The sequence below is a fragment of the Acomys minous genome (genome assembly GCF_964271855.1).
Source record: "Acomys minous genome assembly, chromosome: 4".
NCBI classification, from domain to species: Eukaryota; Metazoa; Chordata; class Mammalia; order Rodentia; family Muridae; genus Acomys; species Acomys minous.
The window spans coordinates 111,604,250-111,616,438 of record NC_140486.1 but is presented as its reverse complement, the minus strand read 5'-3'; the positions used below and the strand labels follow the sequence as shown (position 1 = coordinate 111,616,438).

General features: G+C 39.3%; 1 protein-coding gene across 6 annotated transcripts in view; it reads right to left on the bottom strand.

The window, feature by feature from the left end:
• GIGYF2 (GRB10 interacting GYF protein 2) overlaps positions 1-12,189 on the bottom strand; it is a 130,121-nt gene that overhangs the window by 78,237 nt on the left and 39,695 nt on the right. For 5 of the 6 annotated variants that reach the window (XM_084778570.1, XM_084778573.1, XM_084778574.1 and 2 more), the window contains one exon: positions 3,167-3,281. The exons of the other annotated variant lie outside the window; for it this stretch is intronic. In XM_084778570.1, coding sequence (XP_084634696.1) covers positions 3,167-3,281 — 115 coding nt within the window. The remainder of the gene's footprint in view (positions 1-3,166; positions 3,282-12,189) is intronic. 6 annotated transcript variants of the gene reach the window in all.

The following is a 12,189-nucleotide window of genomic DNA, read 5'->3' as shown; positions in this document are numbered from 1 at the left end:
ACAAAGCTGTCTTCAAATTTCATCACTTTAAGTCAACATGAGTCAACTCACAGGTTAAGCAGCTTCCCCTCTGCACCACATTCAGAATATGCACCTAGTTAAAGTCCTAAAATAATTTAGTGGTAATTAACACGAGAATATTCCTCCACAACAGTGATTTTAGGACCAGGGGGGAAATCCCCTCTCCCTTTCAAGATTAATTTTGTCTGAGCTGGATAGATGACCCAGTACATGAGTGAATTGCACATGAGTAGACTAAGCTCGGCTCCCAGCATCCACACTGAGCAGCTACAACTGTTTAATTCCAGCTACAGACGATCCAGTGCCCTCTTCTGGCCTCTGAGAACACCTGTACTCAAATACATATTCCCACACATCGACATGAACATATTTTTAAGAATAGTATTAATCCCAGCACTACAGAAGCAGAGGCAGGTGAATCTCTGAGTTCAAGGCCTGCCCCGTCTATAGAGTGAGTTCCAGGACAGCCAGGACTACACAAACAAACCCTGTCTCAAAAAAACAAAAACAAAAACAAAAAAACAAAAAACAAAAAAATTGTCAGGAAACCTATCATGTAGAACAATTTTGAGGAAATCGTTTTAGTCTTGAAATAGATTAATATTAATATTAAAAACAAAAACAAAACTTCTTAGGTGACCAGAAGGGGAGAAAGGGGGAGGGGGGGGGGAAATCAAGAAAAACACACATAAATTCTTTTCTGTAGTTCTGACCGGCCCCAGCCTTGCACATGTGATAGAAGCTTTACCAATGTGAAGGTACTATAAGGCAATCAGATTCTATAACTTTCCAACTTATCACATTTAAGTCATCTATAAATGTGGTTCCCACACACAAGAATAAGCAAGAAAACATAATGTGATCAGCCTTTTAAACTTTAAGGACTATCCTATTACCTCAATTTTTTTTTCCCCCGAGACAGGGTCTCTCTGTGTAGCCTTGGCTGTCCTGGACTCGCTTTGTAGACCAGGCTGGCCTCGAACTCACAGCGATCCGCCTGCCTCTGCCTCCCGAGTGCTGGTATTAAAGGCGTGCACCACCACGCCCGGCCTCTATTACCTCAAATTTTACCCTATTCTATTTAAGAATTAAAATTCACTTCCTTTTAAAAATGCTAATGTTCTATTGACAGTTTGTGGATGTTTTTAAACATCCAGACCAGATAAAAAAAGAAAGGTAACAATGTTTCATTGTTTCCACCAGCCATCTGTTCTCTTCAATTTTACTAGTCAGGATATTTTGAAGTCTAGAAGCCAATAGATTTGTGTATGAGTTTTTCCTTAAGTTGGAAAGATATTACAATCAAAAGAAAAGCCACAATAATCATTATTTAACCAGTGAGTTAAAATTAAGTGAAAATACAAAGCCACAAACATCACAGACCATTGTGACCATAGCACTCCCAAGTATTTTCACAAAGCTAAGTGCATCCATTTGACTAGTTCTGTATCCTTCAACATTACATATTGCTTTACTTATGTGTCACGGCATTATATAATTTATATTGGTTTTATGTAAGCTCTGGTTATAAAAACTCTTACTTCAAAGAAAGCAAAAAGGGTGGTAACTAATCAATCCTTCACTTGTTTCTAGTTGTTTGGGGGTACATATTGGTTGAGTGTGGGGGCCACAGTTTGGTTGTTCATACAGGAGTTCCTAATGTAGCTCGGGCTAGCCTTAAACTCTCAATATAGCTGAAATTTGTGCTTGAACTGCTGACCCTCCAGAAAACACCCCCCCAAGTGCTGGGATTACAGGCACACATTACCACACCCAGTTCTGCTCCTTTCTTAATATGTAAAGTTGTTCTAAGGCCTACAGAGACCAGGTGGAAGATGTGTGTGGTCTGCAGTCTTGATTAAGGAAATTTTTCTCTGGCTTGACCTGAAGAGCACAGGAGGGAAAGCTGCCAGAATGAGACCTCTTCTCACAGCCTCCCACAGGAGGAAAGGAAGGGAAACGCCCACAGAGAGGCCAGAACCATTCAGGCAGTCCCATCTCCACACCACCACCATACACCAATATGCACAGCTCCCAGAAAATGACCATGTGGGCACAACTTGTGAAGCAGACATACCTAGCTCTCACCATCTCAAGGTCTGTGGCAATGCTATTTCTTTTAAGTTCTACAGATGAGTCTACCAACAAAAAATGTTAAAAACTATTGCTCTAGACAAAGACAAATTCAAGGGGGAAAAAACCTGATTGTATACTTGGGAGTGGGTGGGTGAAAGTTGTAGTTAGCTTCTTCACTGTACACACATATGTATAGAAGTCACATTTTAAAAGAAACTATACTATATTCTTCATTTTTTAAAATTTTGTGTATAAATTATTCACAAAACACATAAAACTTTCAAAATTTTTTAAATGAAACTGAAAAAAAATGTGGGCACTCTACACCAATAATCATGCCCACACATAATATGGTGGCAACGGCCTTTGCCACTGCTGACAGCCAATTCTACTTCTAAAGCATCTCTAAAAGAAAACAACAGCACATGTTTGGACTCATGTTATGATTCAATCTACATATGGTTTCACACTAAAGGAAGAACATTTATTAATAACATCAATAACGATTTTTAACAGAAAGCCAATGAATGCAAAATGGGGAATGATAGAGAAGGCATAAATTCATAAAACTACACATTATACCAATGGATGCTCCCTGATTATATTTTGATCTGCTGTTAGAGGTCTAGCCCCCCTAGAGTATCAGGTGTTTCTCACTAAATTCCTCCTGGCTATGGTAATGTCTGCAGATGGTCCTTGTAAAGAAACTGCAGGGAGGTCCACAGAGGCTTGGGTATGGCTCCAGCAACCAAATTCCTTCAGGATGCTCTAGTTCCCAAAGTGCAAAGCTCCAAGCAGGAATGAAGAATAAAGATAATTTCTCTTTAGAAGTTAACTGGGACTGTCTACACTCCCTCTTGCTTCAGCCTATACAGCTAGAAACATATTTCTCTCCAAAGCAGGGGCAGTAGAGAAGGCATCTCAGAAATGCTGCAGAAAATAAATGTTCAGGCATTTGCAGTCAACATCAAAGAACAGTTGGTTTGATTTCCAATTAGACATTAAAGTACTTAATGATTTCCCTAGCCTCCGCCTCCTCTTCCGTGATTATTTTTTTCACATAGCTCACCTCGCCCTCTTGAAGAACTTCGACCTCTAGGAGCCCCCACCACTGTTCCTCCTCCTCCTCCTCGTCCTGTCAATCGCAGGACAGCGGCACTATTTACAGACATGGAAAAGTTTCTCTGCCAAAAAATAAAAATAAAAATAAAAATAAAAATAAAGAAAAAAAAAGAAAAATGGATAAAACACACAAAACTACATATTGTTTGTCCCCGCCTCCCATAATGGTATCTAATTACTACAAGCAATGGGAAACTAACTTCAGGACATATAAAGACCATTCAAATCTAGTTAACCGACAATTTCTTTCTTTCTGTCTTTGAGACAGAGTCTCACTGTGTAGTTTGGGATGCTCTGGAACTTGTTATGTAGATCAGACTGGCCTTGAGACAACCTCAAATTATCTTTGAGATCAGCCAAGCAGACACCAATGTGTTACACAAAGCTAGGTTTGTTGAGGAGATATGTAAGAAAATAAACTAAAGGGTGCTATCCAGATGCAGACAAAATAAGACAGATAGGAAGCAGAGAAAGCTTTATAACGCAGACGAGGTTAAAGTGGCCCGTTTTAGGAATGACCATACTAACTGTATAGAAGTTCAGAGAGCTATGCAATTTGGGACTTGGCAGCTGTCTGGTTGGATGGCCATCACTGTCTAGGTGTGTGATGTTTCTGTGAGGTCATTAAAATGAAGTAATTACATTTCATTTTTTAAATGCCATTTAAGTCTTTTTAACTTATGAGAGAAGAAAATACTGTCATTAAAATATCTGAAGCAAAGTAACACAATAAAAAGGAAAGATGGCCTTTCTATCCTATCTAATTGTACTCAGCACTGCAGATTAGCAACTCCAACTAGTATTTGATAGAATGACAGAAATCAGCAGCGAATGGAAAAATGTCAAGTAAAAATCTATATATGGGGGGAAGGGGAGGGGAGCGCGCGCGCATGTATGTGTGATGTGAATAATGTATGCTTGGGTGTGTGGGTTTGTGATCGCAATCATGTAGGTACAAACCCAGAGCCAGTATGGAATGTGTTCAAGCACAATTAGAGTAGCAAGTGGGTAATCACATAGGAAAAGGGGAGAACAGGAAGTTTAAAATATATCTATTGATACACCTGAATAAATTAAATAAAAGAGGCTAAAAGGCAACCAGAAAAATTATACGTCTTCAAATGAACTATAAAATATAAAATTCTGTATATTTGATAGAAAGTTCTGCAAGAGTGTTTAAACAAAAATACTACAACAGTAATTGAATCTTGTACACCTAGAACCTAGTACCTCTTTGCACAAATGTGCACAGGTATGATACAAATAAGAAAGAAACCTTGGATATGACTAAAGTCCAGCCTGCCAGGCAAGGGAGTAAGATGTAAACTTTAGGCTGGGTGAGGTAGTACATGCCAGTCTCACAACTCAGAGGAGGTTTGGACAGAAGGAGTCCAAGGCTGAAGCCTGTACACGCTGCCTTAAATTCCAGGTCTGCTTGATCAATTTGGTAAAATTCTATTTCAAAGTTTAAAAAAAAAAAAAGGTTGGGGTGTGGGTCAGTGGTACAGTGTTTGGCCATAATGCATAAGCCCTGGGTTCAATTCCCAGTACTTTCCACAATACAAGTTAAGTGTGTAGATGAAAAGTTCTGAAATTCAATTCTACTTTAGTCCTTGGTGTTCTTAAATTCCAAATCAACTGAACTGATATTTATACTACCCTCTTTTAGAGAACATGCAACTAATTACAAAATTCTGTTTTCATCATTAAATTTTTAATATGTGTACCATTTTCTCCTTACTACCTATCTTTGTTTCAATTTCGTTCATTGTCAGTTTGTTCAATTCACTTTTAGAAACTATCAATATATGTAAGTTGTTTTCTTTGACTATAGTCAGGTAACTTCAAAAACTTTAAGAACAATAAAATTGAGAATTAAAAGTTAAGCAAAAATACCTAACTCAAAGACCATCAATTTCAAGCTATATTTTAGCAAAGTTTAATAAAAAGTGGCTGAAACACAGGCATTAACTTACCTTTTGTTAAAAAGTAATCAGAGGACTACCAAACATGCCTTTGGCATTACTAAAATTAAGTAATACTATAAAGTCCCAAAGGCTGCAGAGATGGCTGAATATAAGAGCACATACTAGTCCTGGCAGAGAACCTGGGTTTAGTTCCCAGAACCCAAATGGCAGCTCAACACCATCTCTAACTCCAGCTTTGAGGGATCAGATGACCTCTTCTGACCTCTATGAACACTAGGCATGCACATGATGCACAGACATACATGCAAGCAAAACACACATATACATAAAGTATTTTTTTAAAGAGAGATCAGTGCTAACTGCATTTTTTATACCAGGATCCCATGCAGCATATGTATAAAAGTCAATTGTATCATGTATAAGAATAGGGAAATGTGTATCTTCATATATTACCTCTAACGTACAAACTATAGTTTAATATCTTTAAAAGGAAAACTGTAAACAAATATTTAAATCTCACACTTTTTAAACACAAAAATGCTACTACTTATATATGTAAATAAATAGATCATTATATGCAGTATTATTTATAAAAGCAAAACATGGAAGCTACCTAAATACTAACCAATAATGGCTAATTTAAATAGCATAAGCTTGGAAGCTATTTTTGAAAAGATGATGAGACATTATTTCCTAATTGAACCATATTTCAAAAACAACAAAAATCAACATTCAATCATTTCCAGTTACTAGTCCACTGTTGTTAACCAACAGTTTTCAACAGTTTGTTGAATAATCTTTCCTTTCTCCCAATCATTCATATAGCCAATTACTACATTCTGATTTCTTAAGAAATGTTATAGGACCGGGAGGAGGTGGTACATGCCTTTGATCCCAGTGCTCGGGAGGCAGAGAGGTGGATCTCTATGAGTTCTAGGCCACCCTGGTCTACAGATTGAGTTTCAGGACAGTCAAGGCTACACAGAGCAACCCTGTCTCAAAAAACAAAAAATAAATAAAAGAAATGTTATAGGGCCAGGCATGGTAGCACATATCTTTAATTCCAGCACTGGGAAGGCAGAGGCAAGCAGATCTCTTTGAGTTCAAGGCCACCCTGGTCTACAAAGCAAGTTGCAGGATAGCCAGGGCTACACAGAAAAACTGTGCCTCAAAAAAAGGAAGGAAGGAAGGAAGGAAGGAAGGAAGGAAGGAAGGAAGGAAGGAAGGAAGGTTAGTTAGTTATAGGAGATTTCCCAACTCATTTTTTTTATTAAAAGTCAAACTTTCTTTTTTTTTTTTAACAAGAACTAAGTCATTCTCCCAATTTGGTTTTTCTGGCCAGTATTATCTCTAGAAATATAAAAACTATTTTAAGAAAATAATTTTATAAGTTTAATTAAGCACAAACACCACCCCCAACATAAAAGTTCACAAAATAATGCCAGTGAGCTGTAAAACTAGTGCAGCACACTGGAGTACAGCTGAGCGGGAAAAGGACTGGCTGGCTAGCACAGTGGAACCCCTAGCACACTCACTGCCTAACACTTCGACTATACTGAAAATCAAAACTGTAGTAAGCATTTCAAAAATTTACCCAAGACAACTATCCAACAGACCTGAAAATATAGGTAGGCCATATAAATATTATAAACCAGTAAGAGGAAGACTAGCACTACAAAAGAAAACATAAAAGACAATAAAACAGTAAGAGAAATATAAATGTAAGGACTTGAAACTTCACCACCATAGACAGAGCAAACTCAAACAACAGAAACTTTTTTTCCCCAATGTGCAAAGAATTCTTTAATAAAAACAGCGTTTATCAGAAAGGCAAAATAATGAGTGATACATACCATTTGTGTAAAAAGGAAAATACATGTTTACTTGGAAAAATAGTCAAGAACTGGGCACAGTGATACTCACATGTAATCTCTACTCAGTAGAAAACTTGAGTCCACAAATTTGAGACCAACCTGGGCAATATAGAGACCCAGGATCAAAAAATACATATGTATCTATATATACTGCTAACACTGCCTCCTGTAAAGAAGGAAGGCACCATAATGGGGGACAAAGAAGACTTTTCTATTGTTCTATTATCATTATTATTATTTCGTACATTTTAAAGTATCTCTTACAGATTTGTGTTTTTGTTATTTATATTTATTTGGTGGGGCAGGTATTTATTTGGTGGTACATGTGTGGCGGTCAAAGGACAACCTATGGGAGTGAATTCCTGCATTCTACCTTGTTAAGGCAGGTTCCCTCCTATTTTGTTAATACATCTTTTTATTGTTTGTGTGTGTGTGTGTGTGTGTGTGTGTGTGTGTGTGTGTGTGTCACATCTGTGCCATCACCCACACATAGAAAGCAGAAAACAACTCCATGGTTCAGTTCTTTCCTTCTACCATGTGGGTCCCAGGGATCCACCCTAGGCTGGCAGGTCTGGCAGCAGGTCCCTTTTATGCTGGTCCTCTTGTTTTTGCTATTGTGTTTCCTACCCAAGAGTAGCTAGCCTGAGAGCTTCCAGACTGTTCTCCTATCTGTTCCTCCCAGTCTATCTTAGGAAATCTGAGATTACAGATGTGTGCACTATATCTGTCTTTTTTTAACATAGGCTCTAATGATCAAGCTCAGGTCACAGGCTTGTATAGCAAGAGCTTTTACCTGATGAGCCATTATCTCCATCCATTACTACTGCATGAGTAGAAATACATGTATAAATATATGAGTATGTATGTAGGGGGTAAACTGCATGCAACCATACAGAAGCCAAGTCAACATGGGGCATCGTTTCCTTTTTCTTATTTCCTTTTATCCTTTTATTACTCCGTGTGTGTGTGTGTGTGTGTGTGTGTGTGTGTGTGTGTGTGTAAGAGAGAGAGAGAGACAGACAGACAGACAGACACAATTAGAATGAAAGAGTGAACACATGTATGCAAATAAGCGTGTATGTGGTGTATACACACATACATATTCAGGCACCCATATGTGTGGAGGCTAGACAAGGACATCATGCTCTACCACTTTCCACTTACTCTACTATAGAGAGGGTCTCTCGATGAACCGGGAGGTAAGCTTTCAGTCAGCAAGCCCCAGTAAACCTCTTGTCTCTCCTCAAAAATCAATGAATTATAGGCATGCATAACACCATGCCCAGCTTTTGCATGGCTACTAGGAATCAAATAAAGATACTAATGCTTGATGTGCAAACACTCTCAACCCACTGAGCCAGCTCTCCTTCCTACCTTCCTAATCATTTTTTGAGGGAAAATTTCTCACTTAGCCCAGAGATTGACATTTAGGCTAAACGGGCTAGCCAGAAAGTCCCCAGGGCCCTCCTGTTCATGCTTCCAAAGCTGAGCTTCCAGGCACATGCTTCTGCATACAACTTTTAGGGTCATTTTCCCTACTTAACCATCTATCCAACCCTATACATTTTTCTATTTAAGTTACTTGATTTCTTGCTCATTAATAAAATATGTAAAATTTTTAAATAACATAAAAATTCCCCACAAAATATGTGAAATTGAATTCAGGAACACATTAAGAAAACGAAGTAGTAGCCAGATGTGGTGGTGCATGCCTTTAATCTCAGCACTTGGGAGGCAGAGAAAGATGGATCTCTGTGAGTTCAAGGTCAGCCTGGTCTACACAGTGAGTTCCAGGACACCCAAGGTTACACAGAGAAACCGTGTGTGTGTGTGTGTGTGTGTGTGTGTGTGTGTGTGTGTGTGTGTGTGTATTTAAACCCAATAAAATAAGAGGAGGAAGAGGAGGAGGAGGAAGAAGAGGAGGAAGAAGAGGAGGAAGAGAAGACCACCACCACCAAGTAGAATTCATCCCAGTGATGCAAGGTTGGTTCAATGTATTCAAACTAATAACTGTAACATAACATATAAATAAACTTAAGAATAACAACCACATGATCTCAACCTGTGCAGAAAGGATACCTAACAAAGTCCAACATGCCTTCACAATAAAAATCCTAGAGACCTTAAGAACAAATGGAGCACATCTCAAAATATAACAAACTTATAGCCAATCTTATACCACAGCCTCCCCCCTTCTCTCTCTTTCTCTTTCTCTGTCTCTGTCTCTCTGTCTGTCTGTCTGTCTGTCTGTCTCTCTCTCTCTCTCTCTCTCTCTCTGTGTCTCTCTCTTTCTCTCTCCACATACACACACACACACACACACAAGAAAAGGGAAATAAGAGAAATAAAACTTGCAACTATTTACTTTGAACAAAATTTTAAAACCAAGAGTAGGCAACCTATGGCCATAGGTATGTCACAGAGTCTGGCAGGGGAGTGCACAGTGATCTCAACAGCTATGGAAACCTTTTGGACAATATCCAGAGAAGCTTTAAAGACCTGCCAAGCACTAAAACTCAGTGTGCCACTGCCATAGCCCATCCACTACCACAAGAATGACACAGCAGGGGCAGCATGACAAATGCTTGCCCAGCATGCACAGGCCCTAGGTTCACTCTTTGGCAGCAAGAGCATAACAGGTAAGTATCCCTGGAGCATAACCTATAATGAAAAATCACAACACCCACCATCCCTACATGCTGGGAAGACTATGACTTTCCCCGTACTATAAAACATACCGCAGAACAGAGATGAGCAATCTAGACTAGCTACAAATACCAAATTTAAAATTCAATCATGCCCCCCCAAGTTTAGATAAAATCAAAGGAGAAAAAAGGCTTACAAAATAAAAATTACTGTGCTATCTTCAATACATAACCTTCTAAACCTTCTAAGACAGACTCTTGTCAACACAAAAACATGGCTACAATCTAGCACTAGGAATGCTGAAGAGTAGCATCAGGAGTTTTAGGTCAACGGGACTACATAAGTCCCTGTAAGAGGATGGAAGGAGCCAGGCGTGGTGGCGCACGCCTTTAATCCCAGCACTCAGAAGGCAGAGGCAGGCGGGTCGCTGTGAGTTCGAGGCCAGCCTGGTCTACAAAGTGAGTCCAGGACAGCCAAGGCTACACAGAGAAACTCTGTCTCAAAAAGCGACAAAAAAAAAGAGAGAGCGAGAGAGAGGATGGAAGGGAGGGAGGGAGGGAGGGAGAGGGAAAGGGAGGGAGGGAGGGAGGGGGAAAGGGAGAGAGAAAGGGAGGACAGATACCTAAGAATGTTCTGCAATTAGACATTGCTATCAGCTCTAGAGCTCTAGTGAATATACTAAATGCCACTGAAAGGCATAGTCACTAAAATACTAAGTTTGGGACTAGAGAAATAGCTCAGTGGTAAAGTGCTTGCCCAAGCACTAGAACATGAGTTCAATTTCCCCAAACCTACATAAAAACTGTCAAGCTGGGACTGGAAAGGTGGCTCAGTAGTTAGGAACATGTATCAACCTTCCAGAGAAACTCAGTTTGGCTGGAGAAATGGCTCAGAGGTTAAGAGCACTGGCTGTTCTTCCAAAGGTCCTGAGTTCAATTCCCAGCAACCACATGGTGGCTCATAACCATCTATAATGAGATCTGGTGCCCTCTTCTGGCCAGCAGGTATATATGCAGGTAATACTATACACATAATAAATAAATCGTTAAAAAAGAGAGAGAAAGCGAAACCTCACTTTGGTATTCAGCATACATGATTGGTGGTTCACAACTACCTATAACTCCAACTCGCAGGTATCTGACATTTGGCATCTACAGGTACATGCATACACGTGAGCACACAGGCCCATATGCAAAAATACACATAATCTTACAACTAAAATACATATTATATTTTTAAAAGTAAAACTGTCAAGCATAGTGGCACACACACTGTGAAAGGAAAGGATACCTGGGACTCACTGGCTTGGCAGCTAGCACACCTACATGGTCAGTTCCAACCTAGAGAAACCTTGTCTCCCAAAAACAAAAAACAAAAACAAAAAAAATAGGGCATGGGAGTTTACCCAAAACATAGAAAATAACCCATGGATACTGGCTAACCCTAAATAAGGCACTAATCTAAGCCTCATGGACCCTGAGGAAGAGGGGCTATCCAGTACAGAAAGAGCCTGAAGAGCCATGAACTGCTGTCCCCTAAACTAGTAAAAACAACTGTAGTTCTGCTCCAAACCCACACAAGCCTTGCTCCATGGACAGTCAAGTAAAGGGAAGGGGCTCACAGGGCCCTATCCTTTAACTCTGAACTATTGTTTTAATAGAATCTGGGAGAGAGGGAACTCATTGTCTTTAGTTGTGCCTCTAACCCAGCAAACTCCAATGCATAGCTCTAAACCCATAGTCACACAGGAGCCCGTGGTTAATTTTAGTAGGTCACAAACATTAAAATTCAGGAGAGATTTGTGAGATGGGGATAGAGACAATAAGTGGTAGAGATGGGAGGTCAGAATGGTTAATATGCAAAGCATCCATTCATATATATATATAACTGGAAAATAATAATAAATTAATTAATTAAAAGCACCTGAGGAATGACAGTCAAGTTTTTTCTCTGGTCTCCACATATACCTGCACATGCATGTATACTTGCACAAACAAAATAGTAGACTTTACTGAGTGTGGTGATACATAGCCATAATCCAACACTTAAAGAGACAGAGGCATGATCAGAAGTTCAGGATTATCCTCAGCTATGCAGTATGTTCAAGGCAAGGTCTCAAAATTTTAAAAGGTCAATTTTATGATGGGGACTTTGTATCAAAGCCATTAAAAAAAAAATAAGAAGTCAAATGGCTAGAAATACAGCTCAGCTGGTAGAGTGCTTGCTTATCATGTACAAAGTCCTAGGTGTAATTCTCAGCAATGCATAAAATCAGTATCTATAATCCCAGCACTTGAAGGTAGAGACAGGAGGACCACAGTTCAAGGTCATCCTTGGCTACATTTCAACTCTGTAGCCAGCCTGGACTACAAGACTATACCTGGAGTACTACTGTACCTCAAAAAAAAAAGGGGGGGGGGTTTAAGAGGATTCTTCCTTTAACATGGAATTCAAAATTCCAATAAAAGCTCATCCCTCCATCACAGGGTATCTGTAAACTCCTTAAATCAATCTTTAATCTG